This window comes from Hippocampus bargibanti, linkage group LG02 (assembly GCF_051943395.1).
Source record: "Hippocampus bargibanti isolate YZ-2025 linkage group LG02, ASM5194339v1, whole genome shotgun sequence".
Lineage (NCBI taxonomy): Eukaryota > Metazoa > Chordata > Actinopteri > Syngnathiformes > Syngnathidae > Hippocampus > Hippocampus bargibanti.
The window spans coordinates 31750598-31778521 of NC_142735.1; the positions used below are offsets into that span (position 1 = coordinate 31750598).

At 40.6% G+C, this 27924-nt stretch overlaps 1 protein-coding gene and 1 long non-coding RNA gene across 4 annotated transcripts in view; one reads left to right on the forward strand and one right to left on the reverse strand.

The window, feature by feature from the left end:
• The window catches only part of LOC148902461 (uncharacterized), a 128552-nt gene extending 108039 nt beyond the window's left edge, over positions 1-20513 (reverse strand). The window contains exon 1 of the long non-coding RNA XR_016114305.1: positions 19384-20513. This is a non-coding gene — a long non-coding RNA (uncharacterized LOC148902461). The remainder of the gene's footprint in view (positions 1-19383) is intronic.
• The window catches only part of ocrl (OCRL inositol polyphosphate-5-phosphatase), a 44912-nt gene that overhangs the window by 11907 nt on the left and 5081 nt on the right, over positions 1-27924 (forward strand). For 2 of the 3 annotated variants that reach the window (XM_088991011.1, XM_088991013.1), the window contains 17 exons: positions 1868-2065; positions 2931-3171; positions 3265-3438; positions 4895-4996; positions 5098-5212; positions 6506-6622; positions 6698-6879; positions 8203-8314; positions 8400-8509; positions 9669-9804; positions 12304-12414; positions 14989-15154; positions 16514-16749; positions 19136-19159; positions 23480-23599; positions 24600-24684; positions 26957-27084. In XM_088991011.1, coding sequence (XP_088847137.1) covers positions 1868-2065; positions 2931-3171; positions 3265-3438; positions 4895-4996; positions 5098-5212; positions 6506-6622; positions 6698-6879; positions 8203-8314; positions 8400-8509; positions 9669-9804; positions 12304-12414; positions 14989-15154; positions 16514-16749; positions 19136-19159; positions 23480-23599; positions 24600-24684; positions 26957-27084 — 2357 coding nt within the window. The remainder of the gene's footprint in view (positions 1-1867; positions 2066-2930; positions 3172-3264; positions 3439-4894; positions 4997-5097; positions 5213-6505; positions 6623-6697; positions 6880-8202; positions 8315-8399; positions 8510-9668; positions 9805-12303; positions 12415-14988; positions 15155-16513; positions 16750-19135; positions 19160-23479; positions 23600-24599; positions 24685-26956; positions 27085-27924) is intronic. The other variant, XM_088991012.1, reaches the window with a different exon arrangement.

Below are 27924 nucleotides of genomic sequence, written 5' to 3' on the forward strand. Positions count from 1 at the left end.
GATCAAATGGATAAATGAACTGTGAACAGTTTGGTCTATAATAGTATTCAATGTAAAATGTTGCACACAAAGCTATGAACCCAGCTAAACAGAACACAATTGATGAGGGAAAAGGCAAAATTATCGCAGAGTAAGCACCTCCAAGGGATCATTCCTCAAGACGGTGAAAGAAGGCTACGTTCCTCATCAAGTGTTTAATGCTGATGAAACCGGCCACTCCATTCCATCAAGCCACGACCATCACAAAGGTAAATAAAACGACTTTATAATACAGTACAGTTTTTTTCTTTAATTATAATACCATAGCACATTTAGTATACAGAAAATAAGGTATATCTTGTGTAGTTTTAAGTTATATTTAGATTTTATATAGTGGGTTAAAGAAAACATACGTAAAGAATACAGCTGTTGAAAAATGTCTCTCCTTGCTAACAGCTGGAAGAGGTCGCACACGCTCAGACTCAGGCAGACGCCAAAGGAAAAAAAACAGTGTACAGTACTACGGGAGATGTTGCTGTGACGGTATCTGCACAGTGTAACTACTGTATTGAGTGTAATTACGCTCTAGATTGCTGTGCGACTGTGTGACATGCTGCCTGGCCAAAATTGTAGTCCGCGTTGCTGGCTGCCGGTCATGGTCGGAACTCGCACCGGTCATAAATCGGATGTTACCTGTACAGTAATTGGATACTTTTTATTCATGGAAGGCCTTGTCCTCAGGTGCACCTCATATATATATATATATATATATATATATATATATATATATATATATATATATATATATATATATATATACAGTAAAGTCTCGTTATATCGATATCGGATATATCGATAGTCCCGGTTATAACGATATTTTTTCGGACTCCCTTGAATATCGATATAACGAGACTTTACTGTATATATAAAATGAAACTACACCATTCGTTGGGGGTGCGCCTTATACTCCGGTGCGCGTTATACACGGGAAAATATGGTATATTCTTCTTAGCCGTATCAATGTCAGAAATTTGTCAATAGATTTATTTTGAATGATGTGCCCGCGACACTGTAGCGATTCACTCAAGGTAGGAGGTTATGTTATTTTTATCGCATTTCAATACATGTTTAAGCGTTGATAGCTAGAGTGTGCGACATTTGGAGGCATGAAAACATTCGGGAAGCTGTGATGACTCGCTATCACTTCAAATGATGATGACAGTTGTCTACTGTATTTCCTCCTTTGAATGAATCAGCATATCTTGGCGGAGTCCATTAGAAGTAACATGTCTGTGACTCACAAGATTGAACTTCTGGAAATATGTCAATATGATGCAATGTACTACTACGTCAATCCCAAACATAATTTTAATATCTGACTCTATCAAAAGTAGCAGTGTGGAATAAATATGAAAAGCAGACTACATTCTGTATATTCAGCCCTTTGACTGACTATTGACAGTTAAAATGGTTCGCCCCTTTTTGTCTTTCCCACGATTTGCTTCCATGCAAACATTGATAGTATAGTAGTAAAACAAGATGTTAAATACTGGTAACATCCGAATTACGACCGGCGCGAGTTACGACCACCCGTACTTACGACCACGACCACCAGACCCTTTTTTTAAATTTTACGCCTGGCACTGCAACGGCTCTTGACCAGGCGCTCCAGTCTTTTCCTGCCCCGGGTGGTGATGCAGCCTGACCAGGAGACAATTCCATAGTGGATGACTTACATCTGTTTTGTCGGAACGGAACCTGGTCGTAACTCTGATGTTTCCTGTATAGAATTTCATAGAAGCCCAAGACCAATATTGTCCAGGTGACATTGTCCAATATGACTTAAAGTCAGCCTGACTTTGCCGCATTTTGTTTTCCTGCGTTCCAGTTCAATTAAATCCCCCGAAGGGCAGCACAATGGATCCCCTTCCACAAATATCTCAAAGCGGAGGTCGAGTCGTGGCTCCGGCTCAGAGAGGACACAAGACGGCCAACAATGTGGACTCTGGAGTCAACGCGCCTACTTTGATTGGCGCATTACCTCCGGCCTTCAACACGAACACCACCACGCATCACCCGAATGCAGGTACAGTGACACCTCGGTTTACAAACCCCTTGGCTTACGAAGTTTTTGGTTTTCGAACGTTAAATTTATGAAAATTTTACCTTGGCATACAAACTATTTTTCGGGATACACACTGAGCGCCACAATGAGTCTTAGCAGTGGGGGGTTAAACATTAAAGAGACAGGCAGACGACAGAGAGAGAGACAGAGAGAGAGAGAGAGAAAATGTATAGAAAACAGTGACATTTGGACTCGTTTCAACTTTGATAGTTCAAAGGCAAAGTCGAGACTGCAAGATTAAAATATCCCATCAATCAGGCTCCACAAATAACCCGCACAAGCCATCTGTACACATGATGCAAAAAGCTATCAACCCAGCTAAACAGAACACAATTGATGAGGAATTAGGTAAAATTATCGCAGAGAAAGCACCTACAAGGGATCATTGCTCAAGATGGTGAAAGAAGAAGGATACGTTCCTCATCAAGTGTTTAATGCTGATGAAACCGGCCACTCCATTCAATCAAGCCATCAACGACCATCACAAAAGTAAATAAAATGACTCAATTATACAGTACAGTTTATTTCTTTATAATACCATAGCACATTTATCATACATAAAATAAGGTATATTCTGTGTAGTTTTAAGGCTTTGAAAATTAGAAAGTAGAAAATTATGTTTTATGGCGACCTGGGAACGGATTATTCTCATTTTAATGGTTTCCTATGGGAAATTAATTTTTGGGATAGACACTTTTCGCCTTACACACTGTCTGGGAACCAATTAAGTTTGTAAGCCAAGGTATCACTAAATAAATAAAAGCTTAAAAACGGCCAGGAACAACTCAACTGATCAAATATTTTCTCCTTGTACATGCGATTTCAGCCCAGTCTTTGGCTTCAGACTTTGGTTTTGAGGACAATTTCAATTACACTTTGAAAGTGGAAGAAAAAAAGAACCACCAAAACAGGAAAGTGGCCTCAAGGGATCCTCCTCCTGTTCCTCCCCTTCCTCCCCGCAAAGCCTCCTTTTCTCCAACTTATCAGCTGCCTCCTGCCCCTCTCCCAAAAGAGAGAGCAGTTTCCTCTCAAACCAAAGACAACTCCGCCGGCATCACCGGACCAGAGTGAGACACCTCGACATTTGTCGATTATGAAAGAAGATCCAATCATTCAATTGCTTTTAAGTTTGAGATTTTACTTTTTTTTTAATCCTGAAGTGGTTTTAGGTCAAGCTTGGATCAGTCGGACAGGTCTCCGTCTTGGTGCGAGAGTCCAACCACAAACACCATGAGACAGGCCATGTTTTCCACCCAGGCGGGACAGAGAGAATACCTCATTAAACACCGCCTGGGAAAGAAGGAAAACGAATATGTGGATATCCAGAACTTTAGGTAACGAATGCTTCCGTCCTTTCTATCTTCTCTATTTCCAGATATATTTGACCTCTGAGGTCAATCGCATTGTTTTTGGGACACGGTTCAAAATTTCCCAGAGGAAATCATGTTAATTTAATTCATCTATTCAATGATTAACTGTCGCTGTCATAATACAGTGATACCTCAGCTTACGAACGCTTTAGCTCCCGAACTTTTCACCTTACGAACATTAATTTTGCAAGAATATAATCATGGCATCCAAACTAGTTTTCGGCGCAAGAACAAAACCACACAGCGCCACGGTGGCTGGCGGACTAGTTTTTGGCAGATGAACACCAAGCCACACGGTCGAACAGCGCCACAGTGGACTAGCTTTCTACACCCGCTTCCTTTGAGTGCAGATGTGGTTTGTTATCAAGTGGAGTATTTTATTTATATTATAAATTTATAAATTTATATTTTTATTTTGCTATTATGGGACCCAAAAAGACCCCACCACAGGATAGTGTTGAGCTGAAGAGGACACAAAAGAAAATGACGGTCGAGCAGAACAAGGAGATCGTTGAAAAACACCAACAAGGTGGTGTGCGTTTGTGTGACTTAGCGTCCCAGTACGCTGAGTCGACCATTGCTACGTGTGGCTAAGGGTGTTTCTGTGTTGTCTAAGCAACGGTCTCGGGCATTATAAGAGGTTGAAAAACTTCTGTTGATGTGGATGAACGAAAAGCAGCTAGCAGGGGACAGTGTGATTGACGGTATTATCGCCGAGAAAGCACGGCAACTTTACTCGGATTGCATCAAGAGACAACTACATCAATAAAACCACTTTATTATACAGTACAGTTTATTTCTTTCATTACAATACAGTAGCACATTTATCATACCTAAAATAAGGTATATTTTGTGTAGTTTTAAGGCTTATTTTGTAGAAAGTTATGTTTGATGGTGACCTGTGAACGGATTATTGTCACTTTAATGGTTTCTTATGGGAAATAAATGTTTGGAAGATTAATTTTTCACTTTACACACACTTGTAGGAGCCAATTAAGTTCGTAAGCTGAGGTATCACACTGTAAATTGATTATCTGTACAAACGTAAAATACTGATGTCGCGGGAGTTATATTATGTAACATCAAAACACTTCTCAACTTCCATAAAAATATTAAGAAAACATATTTAGATATCTGCTCATTGTATTAATTCTACATGTGGGCCAGACCTTATTGATTTGATGACGGAGGCTGCGGGCTGGATGAAAATTGGGACTTGGGGCATGTCTGAGCTACATTCTAATTCACGTCCTTTTGTCTGCTCTTGGATTAAAATGCATGAAAAACCCAGAAAATGCCCATTGGGACACTATGTTGCTATCTAAGACTTTGAGTTTGATTTACGAAACACACGCTGACTGCTTCTTTGTGCTACTGCTTTCCCTTATGTGAACATACATGCTGGGTGTTGTTTGTGTAGGTTTTTCAGTGGTACGTGGAATGTAAACGGGCAGTCTCCGGACAGCAGCCTTGAGTCGTGGCTCTCTTGTGACGCACAACCTCCTGATATGTATGCCGTTGGGTTAGTGCTAATTGATAATTCCACTCCCTCATATCACCACCACACATACATGCCACTTTTTTGTTCTTGCTGAGAATACATAAACTGTTTTTTTTCCGTAGTTTTCAAGAGTTGGACCTGAGCACCGAAGCCTTCTTCTACATGGACTCATCCAAGGAGCAACAGTGGGTGGAGGCAGTTGAGAGGGGCCTACACCCAAAAGCGCAGTACAAGAGGGTGAGTGGAGGGGCAAATTGTAAACGGAATCAACTCATTCACTGCCATTCCCCAATTTTTCAATTTCCAAATTTATTTGGGAATTGAAAAGCATGACATGGAGCGCCATTCCCAAATTTGTTCGGTTTTGGTTTTTCTTGTGATAAAGCCCTGGTCAGACCTTTGGCAATGGTTTTCCCTACCGCGAGAGGGCAGCCTTTGCCTTTGGTACAGCCACCCCCATTTCAAACTCGGCTAACTCCAGACCCGTATAATTTAGGAATTCCCTCTTCTTTTTCTGATGAAAGAAGAGAGTCTAAGATTTCTTACGCTGCATTGAATTGAATTGAATGTGTTGAATGTAGTCCTAAAACTCAAGACAGTCATACCTCAGCTTACGAACACTTTACCTCACAAACTTTTCGCCTTATGAACATTAAATTCGCGAGCATATAGGTTTGGCTGACAAAGTAATTTTCGGCGGACGAACCAAACCACACGGTGCCACGGTGGCTGGAGACCAAGTTTTCATCACCCCTTTCCTCGAGTGCAGACATGGTTTGTTATTGAGTGGAGTACTTTTGCTATTATGGGACTGAAAAAGACCCCACCACAGGCTAGTTTTACGCAGAAGAAAACACTAAAGGAAATTACGGTCGAGCAGAAGGAGATCATAAAAAAACACAGAGGTGTGCGTTTGTGTGACTTAGCGTCCCAGTAACAGTATGCTGAGTTGACCATTGCTACATGCACCTAAGGTTGTTTCTGTGTTGTCGAAGAACGGTCTCAGGCAATAGAAGAGGTTGAAAAACTTGATTTGCATTAATGAAAAGCAGCTAGCAGGGGACAGTGTGAGTGAGGGTATTATGGCCGAGAAAGCACGACAACTTCATTCGGATATCATCAAGAGGCAACTACATCAACCACCATCACAAAGGTCAATAAAACGACTTTATTGTACAATACAGTTTCTTTATTTAATTACAATACAATAGCACATTTATTACACAAAAAATAAGGTATAATTTGTGTAGTTTTATGGCTTATTTCGTCGAAAATGATGTTTTATCGGGACCTGGGAACGGATTATTCTCATTTTTATTGTTTCTTATGGGAAATAAATGTTTGGAAAACAAACTTTTCGCCTTAGACACACTTTCTGGGAACCAATTAAGTTTGTAAGCTGAGTTATCACTGTGTCTTGTGGGTCCTGCAATTTGTGTGAAAACGACAAAAACCCTGGCACTGGAAGGGACTCATTTTTGCACATCGTCTGCAAGTGAATGAGTTAATTTACTGGCCTATTTCTGACAGGTTCGAATCATTCGGCTGGTTGGCATGATGCTGGTGGTCTACGTCAATAAAGTTCACAAGAAACACGTCACAGAAGTCGCTGCAGAACATGTCGGCACCGGAATTATGGGGAAAATGGTACATTGGGATTTACGTGGAAATTTCATGGTTGTTCTCGTGTCGCTCTCATCGACGACATTTTGCATTGTACAGGGGAACAAAGGCGGTGTTGCAGTCAGATTTGTGTTCCACAACACCAGCTTCTGCATTGTCAACTCGCATCTCGCAGCGCACGTGGAGGATTTTGAACGTCGCAACCAGGACTATAAAGACATTTGTGCCCGCATGACCTTCCACCTACTGGACCACCCCCCCCTTAGTATCCACAAGCACGAGTTCGTTCAACTTTTAATCGCCAGAGCACATGTGATTCTTATGTTAGGCTATTTAGCTTTGTTTATTATTCCTAAAACATACATTTTTGTCACCAATGCAGTGAGACTAACAAACCGCGCCATTGACGCATTTTCACAGCCACTGGCGCAACTTTGTAACGTCACCGCGCCAGCACGGGCGCACGTCTATTACGATTGCCGCATATTGCTACATGATCTGCGCCACATATGACATACTTCTGTTAAAATAGCTAAAGCAAGGGTGTCAAAGTCATCTTTTGTCATCGTTATGGTTTCCTCTCGAAGGTCGTTATGAATTTGGGGAAGCCATTAGAATGTTTCAATCCCTCCACATATTACATATAGAGCACACAACAAATTAATGAATACAGTGATACCTCGGTTTATGAACCCCTTGGCTTACAAACGTTTCGGTTCACGAACGTTAAATTTATGAACATTTTACTTTGGCATACAAACTTTTTTCGTTCACGGGGCTACCTCAATGAGTGATGTGTCATTCGCAAATGAGCCCGTTCTTCGAACAACAAAATCGCAGCCGACAGTTTTTGTCCTCTGTTCCCCGCCCCCAGTCTTCGGTTAAAGCTGCGTGATTGGTCAATAACGCAGCAGTGAGTGGTTTAAACAAAGAGACAGGCAGACGACAGTGAGAGACTTTCAACTTTGATAGTTCAAAGGCAGAGTGTAGACTGCAAGGTTAAAATATCCCATCAATCAGGCTCCACAAACAACCCGCACAAGCCATCTGTAAAACAACTTTATGATACAGTACAGTTTATTTCTTTAATTACAATACCATAGCACATTTATTATACATAAAATAAGGCATATTTTGTGTAGTTTTAAGGCTTAAAAAATTAGAAAGTAGAAAATTATGTTTTATGGGCACCTAGGAACAGATTATTCTCATTTTAATGGTTTCCTATGGGAAATTAATGTTTGGGATACACACTTTTCGCATTATTCTGTCTGGGAACCAATTAAATTTGTCAGCCGAGGTATCACTGTATATTAGAAAAATTGATTTTAGTCAAATAATGTTTTTCTATTTGCGATTTAAAAATATCATGCTCCAATTAATGTAGTTTGGTTTATTCCAATTAGTTTTGTATACTTCAGCAATGTAGTTAAATCGGGGCCCATTCATTTTAGAATTTGGCTCCCTTTTCAAACAAAAGGGGGCCAATTTGCCCCCTTTTTAAATTTCCAAGATGAATTCCTGCATTTTTATTTCGGGTTGTTCTCATTTTCCATGTGTGCTCCTCTACTAGGCTGATCTAGGTTGGTCTTTGTTTGTTGTAGCGTGGTCATCTGGTTTGGTGATTTAAACTATCGTCTCTTCATGTATGATGCATCTGAGGTCAAGCATCTCATTTCCCAGCATGAGCTAAAGAAGCTTCAGGAGTTTGACCAGGTGAGACATCCGTCAACATCAACTTTCACCCGTGGGAAAAAAAGGATTTCCAGGATTATTTCAATGTCGTCATCGTGCTTCATAGCTAAACATTCAGCGCCAGACCAGACGAGCCTTCACGGACTTCATCGAAGGAGAAATCAACTTCATCCCAACGTACAAATACGATTCTAAAACGGACAGATGGGACTCAAGGTAAAAACACAATTTTCTTAATTTGGGAAATTATTCCAAGCACAATTTCAACACATTTTTAGTTGTTATTCCTTTCTGATGAAACATGACCCCGCAAAGAAGCCACTTCCTGTTGCTATGGCCGCAAAAACACCAAGTCAGCTTATGTCGGTGTAAGCTCCAGTCATACAGGAGTGGTCCATCGATGAAAATGTTTCTTCAGCCGTCATCTGTACTTCTTTGAAGGTGTTGGATGTTTGGCTTCAAATCCAAGAGGCTTCGTCAGCGCACTAAAATTTGCTGGTAGTTTTGGCCCTATGTATATCCAAATGGGGCTCCATCTGCAGTACATATGCACCTAAAAGCTAGCAACCACTCATTTGACGACAATGAGGTTAAAATCTCCGCGAAAGACAATAGATGGTTTGAAAGGGGAGTAAAATAAGCTATTTTCATCAAACAGCAGAACCCTTCACTAAATTGCCATGGTGGGGTAAGGTTCAATTTTGATCGTTCCTACAACAGACTTCTTAGGCAACATAGGCTTAGTTATGCTGATGAGGTGATACCAAAGCAAATGGGGCAATCAGGCCAGTCGTAGACCCCGTATCAGGCAGGACAATAGAGGCAATCAGTCAGGACAATAGAAGTAATCAGTGTAGCCTCATGGAATAGTCCTCTGCTCCCCCCTCAACCTGAGAGCAGTGACCTATCATAGCAGAGTCCGGCACCGCCATGTCTGGACAGTAGGGATATACAGTAAAGTCTCGTTATATCGATATCGGATATATCGATAGTCCCGGTTATATCGATATTTTTTCGGACTCCCTTGAATATCGATATAACGAGACTTTACTGTATATATACAGTAAAGTCTCGTTATATCAATATCGGTTATATCGATAGTACTGCTTATTATGATACTATTTCTATGAACGCAAGGAGAAAATTTACATGCCACAGGATCGGATATATCGATAGTCCGGTTATATCGATATAACGAAACTTTACTGTATATATATAGGCCTGAAACTACCAGCAAATTTTTGTTCGCTGACGAAGCTTGTTGGATAAGAAGTGAAAGTCCGACGCCTTCAAAGAAGTACAGATGACGGCGGAAGAAACCTTGTCATCAAGTCAGCTTATCCGTATGCGTCTGCAATTCCCTCTTTTCCCCTAGCGGGAAGTGTCGTGTTCCAGCGTGGTGTGACAGGATCCTGTGGCGGGGCAACAGTGTCAAGCAGCTCAAGTATCGCAGTCATATGGAGCTCCAAACGAGTGACCACAAACCTGTTAGCTCCATCTTCCAGATAGGGGTGAGAAATGGAGCAATCACCACATTGTCCCTCATTTCACCTGCCGGAAAAGAAAAAAGAAAAAGAAAGTATTTGAACTATTTGAACAAACTCGTCCAATCGACTCAATTCATCCGTGACTTGGCTCACTGAGATTCTAAATGGACACTTTTTAGTAGGCACATTAGTATTTTCAATGCCCTAGTCCAGGGGTGTCAAACGAAATTTTTGCTGCAGGCCACATTGTCCTCTCGAGGGCCATTACGAATTTGGGGAAACCATTTGAATGTTTCATCTCTTCCACATATTACATACAGAACGCACAACAAATTTATATCTATCTATCTAGCTATCTACCTAGCTAGCTAGAGAGCTATCTAGTTATCGATCTATCAAGCTATCTAGTTATCTATCTAGCTAGCTAACTATCTAGATAGCTATTTGGTTATCTATCTATTCACTGGGTATTAATTCGCTATCTTTCGCTAGGTATTAGCTATCTATTAACTAGCTAGCTTGCTACATTTCTTTCTATCAATTTGAGTTACTTCCGGGTTGAGTGAACGCCGGCGCATGTGGCTGCCGCTGCTCAACCACAGAGGAAAACTTACCCTGTGACTAAAGTGACCTTGAGAGTTTTGAAAGGCGCTTATAAATTAGTATTATTAGTAATAATAATAATAAAATAATAATAATAATAATACATTTCATTTATTAAGCGCCTTTCAAAACTCTCAAGGCCACTTTACAGTCACAGGATGTTTTTCTGCGAGTGAGCATATTATTATTATTATTATTATTATTATTATTATTATTATTATTATTATTATCGAGCAAGCTATCTAGCTAGCTATCCAGCTAGCTAGCTTGCTATCTTCTAGCTAGCTAGCTATCTAGATAGCTATTTGGTAATCTATCTCCCTAGCTAGCTATCTAGCTATCCACACACCCATCCATCCATCTAGAAGAAGGGCCTTTCAAAACCCTCTAGGAAATTTTACAGTCGTAGGATAGGTTTTTCTGTGGGTGGGCAGCGGCAGCCAGACACGTCTGTGTTCACTCAACCGGAAGTAACACACCTCTAACTCAAACAATACACTCCAAATCCGCAATGACATTCAAATAAAGTAAAACTACTCGCCTAATGAATGACTAGTTTTCAAATCTGAAGTCAAGAATAATTGTTATTGTCGTTTTAAAACATTTGGAAAAAAATTGGAAACATGTCTCGATAAGAGCTTATCTTACGTAGAGTGTAACCGGCGGAGTAGGACTACATACACAAAAGCTTTGGACAGAAAATGGTGTTTGGACCAAACACCTTCATCTGTCCAAGTTTTGAAAGGCGCTTAGAAATTAAATAATAATAATCCATTTCATTTATAAGCGCCTTTCAAAACCCTCAAGGTCACTTGACAGTCACGGGATCAGTTTTTCTGTGGGTGAGCAGCAGCAGCCACATGCGCCAGCGTTCACTCAACCCGGAATAACTCAAATTGACAGAAAGAAATGTATTATTATTATTATTATTATTATTATTATTATTATTATTATTATTATTATTTTTTTATTATTATTATTATTATTATTATTATTATTATTATTATTACAGTAAAGTCTCGTTATATCGGTTATATCGATAGTACTGCTTATTACAATACTACAGTAAAGTCTCGTTATATCGATATCGGATATATTGATAGTCCCGGTTATATCGATACTATTTCTATGCACGCACGGAGAAAATTACATGCAAACAGGGTCGGATATATCGATAGTGCCGGTTATATCGATATTTTTTCGGACTCCCTTGAATATTGATATAACGAGACTTTACTGTATTTCTATGAACGCAAGGAGAGAATTTACATGCCGCAGGATCGGATATATCGATAGTCGGGTTATATCGATATTTTTTCCGACTCCCGAGAATATCGATATAACGAGACTTTACTGTATTATTATTATTATTATTATTTACTACAGTAAAGTCTCGTTATATCGATATCGGATATATCGATAGTCCCGGTTATATCGATACTATTTCTATGCACGCACGGAGAAAATTACATGCAAACATGGTCGGATATATCGATAGTCCCGGTTATATCGATATTTTTTCGGACTCCCTTGAATATCGATATAACGAAACTTTACTGTATTATTATTATTTACTATTATTGTAACTATAAACATCAAATCAGGAAGTCGTTCTGGTAAGATAAATAAAAAGATGACATCCACCCATATGTAGGTTGCACCACATGACAAGGTATAATATTCATATTATAAATGAATAAATAAATGGATTTTAAGTTTGCGCTATAAGACTACAGTATTTATACACCGTAATAATAGTAACACAGTGGTATGATATCCGAAAAGCCAACCAAGCATTTAATCTTCCATTGGGGGGGGGAAATCATAACGTATTTGGTCACGTTTACAAACATTAAAAATATGTTTCTTGAATTTGTTTATTTATTTATTTTTATATGATGTCCTGTCTTTGTGCAACAGGTCAAGGTGGTCAATGAACAGCGTCACAAAAAGGTATTTGAGGAGATTGTACGCCACATGGATAGAATGGAGAACGATTTCCTCCCCTCCGTGTCTTTGAGCAGAAGTGAGGTAAGACCTTTTTTCCTCACCAATCACTTGGGTCATCTCTTTTTATGAGCAGCTTTTAGCAGGGTGTCAGATTGCTCAGTAAACTTTATTGAGTTGCTCTTGATGGGACTGCAAACATTTTCAGGACAAAAAAAGGTACCTGCAAACTGCTTGGTGAACTGTGGTATAACTTCTGGTTAATCGTGACCTAGTACACCTCCAGTGGAGATATTCGGTTGGCTTCAATTTCAAAAGCCCGGATGGCAATTTTGTTGAATTAAACTCGTTTGAGCAGCTTTTTTTATTTAAATACATTTCGTCATGTGTGAGGGTGAAGAAAATTTTACCTTGACATACAAACTATTTTTCGGGAAACACACGGAGCGCCACGAGTGATGTGTCGTTCGCGAACTAGCCCGTTCTCCTAACAAGAAAATGGCAGCCGACTGTTTTTGTCCTCTATTCCCCGCCCCCAGTCTTCAGTTAAAGCCACGTGATTGGTCAAGAATGCATTGAAGAGACAGAGAGAGAGAGAGAGAGAGAGAGAGAGAGAGAGAGAGAGAGAGAGAGAGAGAGAGAGAGAGGGAGAAACTGGATAGAAAACAGTGACATTTGGACTCGTTTCAACTTTAATAGTTCAAAGGCAGAGTGTAGACTGCAAGATTAAAATTCCCATCAATCAGGCTGCACAAACACCCGCACAAGCCATCTGTAGACTTGATACAAAAAGCTATCAACCCAGATAAACAGAACACAATTGATGAGGAACTAGGTAAAATTATCGTAGAGAATGCACCAACAAGGGATCATTCCTCATCAAGTGTTTAATGCTGATGAAACCGGCCACTCCATTCCATTAAGCCGTCAACAACCATCACAAGGTAAATAAAACAACTTTATTATACGGTACAGTTTATTTCTTTAATTATAATACCACAGCACCTTTATTATTCATAAAATAAGGTTTGTGTATTTTTAAGACTTAGAAAATTAGAAAGTAGAAAATTATGTTTTATGGGGACCTGGGAACGGATTATTCTCATTTTAATGGTTTCCTATGGGAAATTAATTTTTGGGATACACAATTTTCGCCTTACACACTGTCTGGGAACCAATTAAGTTTGTAAGCCAAGGTATCACTGTACATTGAAACTCCTCTCCAACTAAAACTACATGTGTGAAAATACCTCTTAATGTGAAAACAGTTTCATGCATTCTGCTTTCCCCTGCAACAAAATCCTCCCTGTTGCGTAATATCAAATCCTTTTCTCCATCCTTGGCTTGTGCAGTTTCCAGACAATGAAAACAAGCCTTCCGTAAAAGTCTAATCCAACCATAGCCTCCAGTGCCCCCTACTGCTTAGCTCGCAAACGGCAAGAGCAACGACTACACTGGCTTACACATGCGCAGTACTACAAGGGAGTACAGATAGCATCTGAGTTACGACCGGGTTCCGACAAAACGGTTGTCAGTCAAACGGTCGTAAGTCGGAATCCATTCAAAATGTCCGACGTGACATTTACGCGACAGGACAGTGTACAATGTCAATTTGTTGTTTTTAAGCAACGTTTTTTATTGAATACTATTATATTCCAAACCTTTTACAGTTAATTTATAAATTTTATAACTTTTAGTGTCATTTTTATCATTTTAGATTTCGTATTATCGATTTTTATGAATGTGTAACTGTACCTGTAATGTATACAAAACCTTGGCATACAAACTATTTTTCGGGATACACATGGAACGCCACAATGAGTGATGTCGTTCGCGAACTAGCACCATCACCTTTTTGAGACTTTTTTTTTCCTTCGTCCGCCTAAATCCGAGCGTGTGTTTGGCGACCTCCTCTGGCTTCTTCATTAGCACGGAGAGCCATTTTTCAACAGCGCGTATGTGTGGGAAGTCGTGTGTATTTGGGTCAGCAGAACGACACATTAATAAAAATTGATAATCCGAATTATAAAATGATAAAAATGACACGAAAAGTTATAAGATTTATAATTGAACTGTAAGCTGTTTGGTATATTATAGTATTCAATAGAAAACATTCTTTAAAAACAACAGATTGGCATCGTATACTATTCTGTCAGATAAACCTCGCGTCGGCCATTTTGAATGCTTTTCCATTTACGACCGTTTGACTTACGACCATTTTGTCGAAACGGAACCCGGTCGTAAATCGGATGTGACCTGTATTTATTTAGTTGTTTGTTTGGGATACATGTTCTATTGGAATAAACAAAAAAGTACACATATACATTTTGTGTGTATGTGTATCTGTGTGTTTATATGTGAGATAAAATGTCCCCTGTTGCTGCAAACATGATTTTGTTGTAGCGGAGTTTCACTATAATAATCCAGCTCCAAGAGTTAGTTTGGCATGATTGTTGACACAGCTTTAATACCTCATTAACTGTATTTAGAGTTTACTTATGATGTCCATCGAATAAAATTGGGCCACCCATGCTGAGAAAACCCAGCAGTTGGTGAACCTACCACATGAGCATTTCATGCAGTTCTTTCCAGGATGTAGTCAGTGTCACGGTACTTCGTGCTAATGATTTCCATCCATTTTTTTATGTCTATCCCCAGTTTACGTTTGAGAATGTGAAGTTCCGGCAGCTTGAGAGGGAGCGTTTGCTCATTAAAAACGACGGGCAGGTCCCTTGCCACTTTGCCTTCATCCCCAAGCTCAACGACTCGCAGTATTGCAAATCATGGCTGCGTGCTGAGCCCAGCGAGGGATTCTTGGAACCAAGTAATTTCTCACAATCACATCTGCATTTTTAAAATGCTCGTCATTGTCATGTAATTTTTGTAGTATCTCAAATCTGTCTGGCCACACCATGAATACATTTTAAAGGGGTAATTTGCGGCAAGATTTGAATGTACCGTACAGTGATACCTCCGCTGACGAACGCTTCAGCTCACCAACTTTTCGCCTCACGAACATTAAATTCACGAGCATATAGTCTTGGTTGACGAACTATAGTTTTCGGCAGACAAATCAAAACACACGGTACCACGGTGGCTGGGGGACTAGTTTTTGTCATCCCCTTTCTTTGACGTGGTTTGTTATCGAGTGGAGTACTTTTGCTATTATGGGAGCGAAAAAGACCCCACCACAGGCAAGTGGGAAACCGAAGAAGACACAAAAGAAAATTACGGTCGAGGAGAAGAAGGAGGTCATCGAGGTGTGCGTTTGTGTGACTTGGCGTGCCAGTACACTAAGTCGACCATTGCTGCCATCCTTAAGAACAAGGAAGCGATTAAGGATGTTTCTGTGTTGTCTAAGCAACGGTCTCAGGAAATAGAAGAGGTTGAAAAACTGTTGAGTTGGATTAACAAAAAGCAGCTAGCAGGGAACAGTGTGATTGAGGGTATTATTGCGCAAAAAGTATAGCTACTTCACTCGGAAGGTGCCTCTCCTTCCAAACAGTAACTCCCTCCCTCCCACGTCCTCCCACTCCATTCCATCAAGCCATCAATGGCCATCACAAAGGTAAATAAAACAACTTGATTATACAGTACAGTTTATTTCGTTCATTACAATACAATAGCACATTTATTATACATAAAATAATGTCTATTTTGTGTAGTTTTAAGGCTTATTTCGTAGAAAAGTATGTTTTATAGGGATCTAGGAACAAATTATTCTCATTTTAATGGTTTCTTATGGGAAATTAATATTCGGAAGATGAACTTTTCGCCTCACACACACTTCCTGGGAACCAATTAAGTTTGTGAGCTGAGGTATCACTGTATTTTCCGGAGTATAAGGTGCACCAAGGTATAAGGCGCAGCTAATCTGATTACTTCTTTTGTTGTGCTGATTACCTCAATTTTTTGTTACAAGAAGAATTAATCCGATTAGTGTCCACTGCTCCCCAAACCTGAGAGCAGGGACCTATCAGAGCAGAGCACCTCTGTCCATTAAGGATATATACAGTATAGGGCGAGCGTTACCAGCAAAACTTTCGTCCACTGATTTAGCTCTTCGGATGAGGAGCAAAACGTCCGACAAAGAAGTCCACGGCTGAAGAAACCTTTTCATCGATGGACCACTCCCGTACGACTGAGACAGACAAAAAAATGAACAGTGTTTTCTCGTGTGCAGATGAGAACCTGGAGATCTACCTTGAGGTCTACGTGAGTAAAGACTCCGTCACGCTGCTAAACTCGGGAGAGGACTCCATCGAGGACATCCTGGTGCTCCACCTGGACCGCGGCAAAGACTACTTCATCACCATCTCCGGCAACTACTTGCCGAGCTGCTTTGGCACCTCGCTGGAGACTTTATGTCGAATGAAGAAGCCCATCAGAGAGATCCCCATCACCAAGCTTATCGATTTGGTGAGTAGAACATTAATTGCAGTGGAAATGTGAAATAAATTGACAGAATCTTATTCGACAGTTTATTTGAAAGATTGTGAACCCAAACTACATAGCGTCCATCTGTGATGGTTTATTCACTGGTTTTGGGTAAACTAAGTCACACACCGAGGCTATTTGCTATATATTTGCTCTCCATTTGCTATTTATTAGCTAGCTACCTAACCGGCTATCTTTTTGCTATCCATTTGCTATCTATTAGCTATCTGGCTAGCTAGCTATGTAGCTGGCTATTTATTCGCTATATGGCTATCTAGCTAGTTAGCTAACTGTCTAGCTGGCTACTATTAGCTATCTGTTAGCTAGCTCGCTTCCTATCTATTTGAGTTACTTCTGGGATGAGTAAACGCTGGCGCATGTGGCTGCCGCTGCTCGCCCGCAGAAAAAACGATTTTGGGACTGTAAAGGGACCTTGACAGTTTTGAAAGGCGCTTAGAAATGAAATGTTTTTTTTTTTTTTTTTGATGAGTATGAAATTCGTCTCCATGTGTTTAATTGCAGTGGCGGGCGTCAAGGCCTGCAAAGCCTTCTCTGCTCCCTGAGAAATATCTGAATCAGACTTTTGTTAATTATATTTTTTTCCATGAATTCTTATTAAATACAGTAAAGTCTCGTTATATCGATATTCAAGGGAGTCCGAAAAAATATCAATATAACCGGGACTATCGATATATCCGACCCTGTTTGCATGTAATTTTCTCCGTGCGTGCATAGAAATAGTATCGATATAACCGGGACTATCGATATATCCGATATCGATATAACGAGACTTTACTGTAATTCCAAATTGTCTTTCAGCTTTCCTTCAGTACTTTTCCCCTGTTGCGCTGCTTTCAGATGTGTAGTTTTGTATTTAAGCATTTAACCAATCACATTTCAGCCATAATTTGTTACCAGTGTCAGAAATCGACCTGTACGCCTTCACAAGCAATTCTGCAGGCCCACCAGCATCAAATGTATCGATCAAACTGTTGCTCTAACAAATCAAATTTCGAGTTGGCAACCCAAAAGGGGTGCCAACGCCTTCTTGAAGTTTTCGCAAACTATGATGGGCTAGTCTAGCCCAGTGTTTTTCAACCTTTTTTTTTGAACCAGGACACGTTTTTTTAAATTGGATTTTTTTGTGGCACACCACGAACCAGAAAAGAGGCAATCAGTGACGTGTTGCAACACCCTCCCAGTCTTTTCAGCACGGACACAGGACAATGACATAACATTGGCAGAAAATGATTAATAAATGTTTGTAAAATTTTAAATTTGAAAAAGGGACATTGGTTAGTTTCTCACGGCACACCTGACAATCTCTCACGGCACATTAGTGTGTCGCGGTACAGGTGCTTGAAAATCACTGCACTAGCCCATCGTAGTTTGCAAAAACTGCTCTGATCACGAGTCGCATACTGGCCAGAGCTAGCATATTGATAGTGGTAGCGAGCTGCATTACAAATGTGTTGATTTAGTACCGGGTAATAATAATAATAATAATAATAATAATAATAATAATACATTTCATTTCTAAGCGGCTTTCAAAACTCTCAAGGTCACATTACAGTCACAGGATAAACTTTTCTGTGGGTGAGTAGCCGCAGCCACACACGCCAGCGTTCACTCTACACGGAAGTAACTCAAATAGATAGAAATCTAGCTAGCTAGCAAATAGATATAGTAATAATAATAATACATTTCATTTATAAGCACCTTTCAAAACTCTCAAGGTCACTTTACAGTCACAGGATACAGTTGCTAATAGATAGCTACCTAGCCAGCTAGATAGATAAACGATAGCTAGCTAGATAGCTAGCGAGCCAGCTAGATAGCTAATAGATAGAAAATAGTTAGGTAGTCTGCTATTGTTGCATTTTCAGAACGAACTTTTCAAGAAAAAAAATGGACATCATTAAGAAAGATCGGTGAGTTATTTCCACGCTAATGGTTCCCTCTAGTGGACTTGTAGTAAATTAAACCACAAATTTTTCAGTCTGGATTAATTCAGACATCGCACCACTGAAGGCCCGGCGATGAAATCCACGGCCCGCCACTGTTTAGTTAAATAGGGAAGTAGCAATGACAAGAAACAATACGTGCGAGAATGATTACTGTGACTTTAGTATTTTGGATGATCTTTGAAATCGGACTGTTATCATTCCTATATTTCCCCTGTTTCCAATGTTCCTGCATTTGTGCGGGTGCATTGATGTATGCTGGCCATCATCAGTGCAGTTTCTTTTCTGATTCTGATCCTCGGTGCCATTTTCTTTCTTCCTTCCTTCTTTTCATCACCTTGCCCCTTGCCTTGATAATTCCTTTCCAACTCTGCATTCTGGATGTGGACTGACATCTTTCTCAGGGGGAGGACACCTTCACAGAGAAGGTAAAATATCAGTCCTGATATTTGTTGAAATGCCAGACAGCCATGATGAGATTTTTAATCATTTTTTAAAATACAAAGTAAATTCATAGATGAGTAATAATAATACAGTGGGACCTTGGCTTACGAACTTAATTGGTTCCCAGACAAAGTGTGTATCCCGAAAATTAATTTCCCACAGGAACCCATTAAAATGAGAATAATCCATTCCCAGATCCCCATAAAACCTAATTTTCTACTTTCTAATTTTTCTAAGCCTTAAAACTACACAAAATATACCTTATTATATGTATAATAAATGTGCTATGGTATTATGATTAAATAAATAAACTGTACCGTACAATAAAGTCATTTTATTTACCTTTGTGATGGTTATTAATGGCTTGATGGAATGGAGTGGCCGGTTTCATCAGCATTAAATACTTGATAAGGAACATAGGCTTCTTTCACCATTTTAAGGAATGATCCCTTGTAGGTGCTTTCTCTCTGATAATTGTATCTAGTTCTTCATCAATTGTGATCTGTTTCGCTGGGTTGCCTGACCAAAAGTGTGAGAGTGTGAGAATAGTGAGGAAATGGATAGAAAACAGTTAAAATCACTCGTTGAAATGAAATGAAATTGAAGTGTCGCGACACATCACTCAATGGCTCCGTGTGTATCCCGAAAAGTCTGCCAAGGTAAAATTTTTTGTAAATGTAACGTTCGTAAGCCGAAAAGTTCATAAGCCATAGGGTTCGTAAACCGAGGTCTCACTGTAATATGATTATAATACATTTCATTTATAAGCGCCTTTGAAAACTCTCAGGGTCACTTCACAAAGCCAGCAAGCTAGCCAACAGATACCTAGCTAGATAGCCAGTCAGATAGATAGCCAGCCAGCTAGATAGTGAATAGATAGCTAGCTACCCAGCCAGATACCTAATAGATAGCCAATCACTAGCAAATGATAATACAGTGAGACCTCAACTTACGAACTTAATTGGTTCCCAGACAGAGTGTGTAAGGGGAAAAGTGTGTATCTAAAAAAATCCCATAGGAAACCATTAAAATGGGAATAATCCGTTCCCGGGTTTCTATGAAATATACTTTTCAACTAAATAAGCCTTAAAACTACACACAACCTACCTTATCCTATATATAATAAATGTGCTATTGTATTGTAATGAAAGAAATACACTGCACTGGATAATAAATTCACTTTATTTACATTTGTGATGGTCATTGATGGCTCTTAAATGACACCTGTTGCTTTCTGACTTGTAAGGTCTTACAAAACTGAGGCATCACATTATCATTCATCATGGTGATGATTCTCATAGCCTTTTCTGGATGCAACTGTTCAATAAAAGCCTGCACATCAACTGTTGAATGGCCTGCTTCTGCTTGTCCTCTAGAAGGCAAATCCAATTCTCTGTGTTGATGACCTCATCATGGTCAGCAACAAGCTCCTCGATGTCATCTGCATTCACTTCGAGTCCCGTAGGTGCTGGCAGAGATTTTATGACAACAAAAGGCGCGAGTCCAATGATTCCACGGACGCGGAATAAAATGCGACAAAAGAAGGCGGGCGGGGCAAATAAAATGGCACACTCCCGTCTAACAATCACCTCGTGCAAAGCAAACTGTTGGATTTGCCAGCACAAGACATAGTGATGCACTTCCGGCGTAATCATGTCACTGGTGAGGTGACAGTGACTCGTTGAAATGAAATGAAATTGAAGTGTCGCGAGCGGCGGCCACGCCCGAGCTGTCAACTCGCACGTGACAATTTAGCGTGACTATTGACACGCTGTTCCGGTGTGTGTGAAAACACTAGCTCTGATTGGCTTACCATGACTCTACCCTTTAGCCAATCACAATCACTTCTATCGCATCTTGACAAGTGTAGCAACACAGAAATGTTGGCAAGTGTTTGTCCCTGCTCATTCAGTTAGACAATGCTTTCCAAACATCCTAGAGTCATAAGAAGTCGTGCGCTATTCTCGAACCTGAACGCACAAGTCTTGGATGACAAATAAACAGAGCAGAGTAGACGTGTACGGCTCGTGGTTTCTTCAATTTATTCATAGTAACGCACCACATTTAAACTGAGGCTGAACACGAGCCTGTGGTGTTCTCCGGTCCCGTAATAGTAAAATTATCAGCAAAAAGCTCCAAGTAGGCGATCGACATGTGCATTCAATGAGAGGGGATTTCTTTCAACAGTAGCCAAAATGGAACTGTATAGTGCCACTTAGCAGTTTTTTTTGACAACGATACTAGTGCAGCGTGTTCTACCGGAAACAAATTCCTTGTGTGTTCTACATACTTGGCAATAAAGATGATTCTGATTCTGATTCTGATTCTGATGTGGAAAGTAGCGCCGGCTGGAGCGCTGTTCGGTCGTGTGCTTCCGCCGAAGATCACTTCGCCAGATCCGAAGGTCGTGTGCTTGATGGACCGGCCGTGGTTGGGTGTGTATTATGAAAATAGTGCTTATTATAAGGCTTAATTTTCATAAATTTGACGTTCGTATGATGAAGAGTTCATATTATAAGGCGTTCATAAGTTGAGGTCTCACTGTAATAATAATAATAATAATGATAATAATACATTTCATTTATAAGCGCCTTTCAAAACTCTCATGGTCACTTTACAGTCACATCTCTTCTTCTGTGGGCAGCCACACGTGCCAGTACCATGTTTGTTCGAGTATAACGCGCACACGTGTGTAACGCGGACCCCTAATTTTCTATTAAAAATCGGTATAGAATGTTGTTTGAGATTTTCTCGGCTCAGACCAAGCATTGTGATAAAAATAATTAATTGACAATGTAAGAACTGAATATAAACTCTGTATATTGGTCATTGTGCAAAACAGCAATGCGTAACTCGTGTTTCAGTGTGGGCGAGGAAAAGAAATGAAGCGTAGCTAAAGAAATAAATGCTAATCCACAATAATAGGAAAAAGGAATGCACATGATTCTGGGTTTTCCAAGAATCGAAACTGAAGGGTGAGAATAGCCATGGAAATGCTTTATCTCTGTAATGGATAAAGCATTAAATATATAGGAGTTTTTTTGCCAGGCCTTGTTTATAATGCACACCCAAACTTTGAGTTCTTTTTTAGGTTGAAAACTTTGCGCGTTATACTCGAATAAATATGATAAATACAGTGATACCTTGGCTTAGGAACGCTTTAGCTTGCGAACTTTTCGCTTTACGAACGTTAAATTCGCGAGAATATAATCTTGGCATACAAACTATTTTTCGGGAAACACACGGAGTGCCACAATGAGTGATGTGTCATTCGCGAAGGAGCCGGTTCTCCAAACTGAAAATGGCAGCCAACTTTTTTTTTTGTCCTCTGCCCGCCCCAGTCTTCGGTTGAAGCCGCACGTGATTGGTCAAGATCCGTGGTAGAGGAGGGCGGGGACACACGCAGCAGGACACACGCAGCAGTGAGCGAGGGGAGGGGTTACAAAAACACACACACACACACACACACAAAAGAGAGGCGACAGAGCCTGAAACAAAAACAAAAGTGAAATGGTGAGAAAATGGATAGAAAACAGTGAAATTTGGACTCGTTTCAACTTTATTGATACTTCAAAGGCAGAGTACAGTTGTAGGAAGAGTGCATTCCTACTTTGTGGTGTCTGAATTCTCGCTCTTGGATTGCATTCACCTTTATTAGTCTTGCAATGGAGGAATTTACAATTCACAGCAGCAAAGTGATGAAAGGAAGAGGGAAGGAAAGGAAGAAGTAGAAAAGCAAAATGCAGGAGCTGCTGTAAAGGCAGCCACTCTTGCAGCGCCATTTGAAGTATTTAAGTAGTTATAATTTAACATAAAAGACATAGACAGTCATTCAATTTTAAGCATATTCTGCACCCTCATTGTTGCATGAAGCAGTTGCAGATGAAAGAGAGGATCAAAGCATCCTTTTCCCCAGTGGATCAGGGACGTCATGGTGGAATGTGCACGTCTTCTACACGCTAAATGTTGAAAGCACACACCAAGCTGACGCAAAGAAATTGTCTCGCATCTCATGTCCCACGTAAATCCGCTTCAATTCCAAGCCGCGGCAGTTCCACATAAACATCGGCGTTCCTTTCTCATGGCGTGTTCCTCAAGGCATGCATCCATCCAGCCGCAAAATGCTGTTCTTATTATCTGAGAGATGATTAATTTCAACAAATGTCTGTTTTATATTTCTACGAGCTAGTCACACCGGAAAGATTTGCCCAATGGCTTCTAAAGTGATGCGTTGTGATAAACCTCATACGTTTCATGATACATTATAGAGAATAAATCATTTTTATACCCCCTCCACCTCACAGGAAAAGTCCAAGGTGAACTTCTTGTTGGCGGATGGCACAAGCACAGATGAAAAACCTCTCAAGATCCCCAAGGAGGTGTGGATTCTGGTCAATCATCTCTTCACCAAAGCCTGTGATCAGGTGAGATGGAGGCCACAAACGCTCTTCATTTCATTCTGTTGACAGAACAATCGCTTCTTTCGGAAGACAACAGAATATGTATACAGTAATGATTATAATATAAGAATATATTTCATTTCTAAGCGCCGTTCAAAACTCTCAAGGTCACTTTACAGTCACAGGATGAAGTTTTTCTGTGGGTGAGCAGCAGCAGCCACATGCGCCAGCGTTCACTGATCCCCGAAGTCACTCGAATAGATAGAGGTAGCTAGCTAGCTAATAGATAGCCGACAGCTTACAGCCAGCCAGATAGCTAATGGATAGCTAATAAATAGCTCATAGCCAGATAGCCAACAGCTATACAGCTAATAGCTAGCCAGGTAGCTAATGGATAGCTAATAAATAGCTAATAGCCAACAGCCAGTCAGCTAAACAACTAATAGCTAGCCAGCTGCGGCGCCAGCGTTCACCCAACCCCAAAGTAACTCAAATAGATAGAAAGCTAGCTAGCTAGATAGCAAATAGCGAGCCAGATAGCGAACAGCTAGCCAGCTAGACAGCTAATAGCTAGCCAGCTAGCTAATGGATAGCTATTAAATACCTAATAAATAGCTAATAGTTAATAGATAGCTAGACAGCTAATAGCTAGCTAATGCATAGCAAATAAATATCGAATAGATAACCAGGTAGCCAACAGCCAGCCAGACAGCTTACAGCCAGCTAGCTAATAGCTAGCCAGCTAGCTAATGGATAGCTAATAGATAGCCAGATAGCAAGCGAACAGCCAGTCAGCTAGACAGCTAATAGCTAGCCAGTTGGCTAATGGATAGCTAATAAATAGCGAATAGATAGCCAGGTAACCAACAGCCATAGAGCTTACAGCCAGCCAGCAAGACAGCTAATAGCTAGCCAGCTAGCCTAAGCCATGGGGGAACTTGTTATATTGTAACCCCGGCGGGGTACACGCATGTGAAAGTGACTTTTGAGTCATCGCCCTCTGATTGTTGCATCCATCTTTTAGGAGGACCTGTTCCAAACACCCGGATTAAAGGAGGAGCTACAGAGCATCATTGACAGTCTGGATATCAGCATTCCAGAAGCTGTCCGTATCCTCACTTGTCAAGCAAGTTTTGCGTGATATTACAATGCTAAAAAGTAAATCATCACGAAAAGAATTATGACACAATTAAATTCCATTAAAGAAAAGCCATTTTTATTTGTAGATCTTAAAGTGTTCAGATCTCAAATTATATTTTTCTGTTGAAAAGGTACAGAGGTGCAATTAATACATTACAATCTCCCTAAAAATCTATTTTTTTTTAACAATAAAACCACTTCAAGGTACGGTGATACCTCGGTTTACGAACCCCTTGGCTTATGAACTTTTCGGTTTACGAACGTTAAATTTATGAAAATTTAACCTTGGCATACAAACTATTTTTCGGTATGCACACGGAGCTGCCACAATGAGTGATGTGTCGTTCGCGAACAAGCCCATCCTCCTAACATGAAAATGGCAGCCGACTTGGTTTTGTCCTCTATTCCCTGCCCCCAGTCTTCGGTTAAAGCCACATGATTGGTCAAGAACGCAGCAGTGAGGGCGTGGCAGACGATAGAGAAACTGAAAAAATGGATAGAAAACAGTGACATTTGTACTTGTTTCAACTTTGATAGTTCAAAGGCAGAGTGTAGACTGCAAGGTTAAAATATCCCATCAAGCAGGGTCCACAGATAATCCGCACAGCCATCTGTACACTTGATGCAAAAAGCTATCAACCCAGGGAACCCTGGGAACGGATTATTCTCATTTTAATAAACATAGGATTAGTAATACTGATGAGGTGATACCGGTCGAAGTGGGGCAATCAGGCCAGTCGTTAGTCAGAACGACAGGAACTATCAGTGAAGCAGCTGCAGGGAGTAGTCCTCTGCTCCCCCCACCCTGACAGCAGGGACCTATCATAGCAGAGTCCGGCACCGCGACGTCTGGAGAGTAGGGATTCATTTAAATTTTAAAGCCATTGGTAATTTGTTAGAAAAAGCCACATGGTGTTAACTGGATTATGTTTCCACAATGTAAAGTTGCCACTTGTTGAGTACAGTGATACCTCGGCTTACGCATTAGCTTACGAATTTTTCGCCTTCCAAACATTAAATTCGCGAGAAGAGCACCAAACCACACAGTCGAATAGCACCACGGTAGCTGGCGGGCTAGTTTTTGTCACCCCCTTTGAGTGCAGATGTGGTTTGTTATCAAGTGGAGTACCTTTGCTATTATTGGAGCGAAAAAGACCCCACCACAGGCCAGTGTTAAGCCAAAGAGGACACAAAAGAAAATGACGGTCCAGCAGAAGGAGATCATCGAAAAACACCAACGAGGTGTGCGTTTAAGTGACTTAGCGTCCCTGTACCAGTATGCTAAATCGACCATTGCTACGTGTGGCTAAGGGTGTTTCTGTGTTGTCAAACCAACGGTCTCAGACAATAGAAGAGGTTGAAAAACTTCTGTTGATTTGGATTAACGAAAAGCAGCCAGCAGGGGACAGTGTGGGTGAGGGTATTATCGCTGAGAAAGGACGGCAATATCACGCGGATATCATTAAGAGGCAACGGCATCAACGACCATCACAAAGATCCGTCGTAGAGGAGGAAGGGGACACACGCAGCAATGAGCGAGGGGAGGGGTTCCAAAAACAGAAACACACACAAAAGGGAGACGACAGAGCTTGAAACAAAAAAACAAAATGAAACAAAAACCAAAAGTGAAATGGTGAGAAAATGGATAGAATACAGTGAAATTTGGACTTGTTTCAACTTGATTGATAGTTCAAAGGCAGAGTGTAGACTGCAAGTTTAAAATGTGTCATCAATCAGGGTGCACAAATAACCCGTACAAGCCATCTGTACAATTTGAAGAGAAAAGACAAGCAAGGGAACCAGCTATTAATAAAGTTTCTAGTGCGTCTGCCTGTATCTGCAAAAAGCTATCCATTCCATCAAGCCATCGACGACCATCACAAAGGTAAACAAAACTACTTTATTATTCAGTACAATTTATTTATTTCATTAATATACAATAGCACATTTATTATACATAAAATAAGGTATATTTTGTGTAGTTTTAAGGCTTATTTCATAGAATTTTTTTATGGAGACCTGGAAACAGATTATTCTCATTTTTAATGGTTTCTTATGGGAAATAAATATTTGGCAGCTGAACCTTTCGCCTTACATATATTTTCTGGGAACCAATTAAGTTGTTGAGCTGAGGTAAACATTTACCGTTGAATCTGGATCGCTCCTATAGAGCAAAGAGAAAAACACACTGGAATGTGCACTTTATTTTATTTGTTGTTCCACCTTAACATTTTCATCAAGCTGGTTGCAACCACTCGGTGGCCGAAGCACTGTTGATCTTCTTGGAGGCCTTGCCGGAGCCTGTCGTGTGTTACGAACTCTACCAACGATGTCTGGACTGTGCCCATGATAGCCGCCTTTGCAAACAGGTGAGCGCGTCAACCCTCAGTGAAGTCCTCCTTCCGTTTTTTTCCACAGCTGAGCAAAATGTAATTGCACATTAAAGGACCACCAACACCATTTTTTTGTTTCCTAACTGACATCAGAAACATGTTTTATAGCATCTCAAATGCCCAAAACACGCAGGCTGATATTTTAAGTCAAATGCAAAACACCAATAAAAATGACTTTAAGTGTCCCAAAACTGCCACAAAATGAGCTAGGCACTGGGCAGATTCAGAAAGTCCCGCCCCCTTGTTTGTGACGTCACGCCAGGATAATCCTGGCGGGTGGGTTTTAAGCACACACACACAAAGGAGACCACCACACTTCAAACAAGCACACGAACATCAGATGTTGAGACGAGAGAGAAAGCTCCGACAGCGCTACAGACTAACAAATGACACGGTGGAAAGTGGATGTTTGTCCGATCGGTTTGCTCCACTAATAGACGATTGCTCTCTTTCACCAGGTGAGCTCACAGTTAGCATGCAGTGTGACTAAATGAGTAAACATGCATCAAACGTTCGTCTGTGTAAGCTCTCAGTCATACAGGAGTGGTCCATCGATGAAAAGGTTTCATCAGCCGTCTTCTGTACTTCCTTCACTAAATCGCCATGGTGGGGTGAGGTTCAATTTGGATCGTTCGGGCAACAGACTTCTTAGGCAACATAGGCTTAGTTATGCTGATGAGGTGATACCAGAGCATATGGGGCAATCAGACCAGTCGTAGACGTCATACTCACAATGCGCTGCAGAGTCTTACGGCAGGACACGGTGCAGGCGCCGTACCACACGGTGATACAGCTGGTCAGGATGCTCTCTATGGT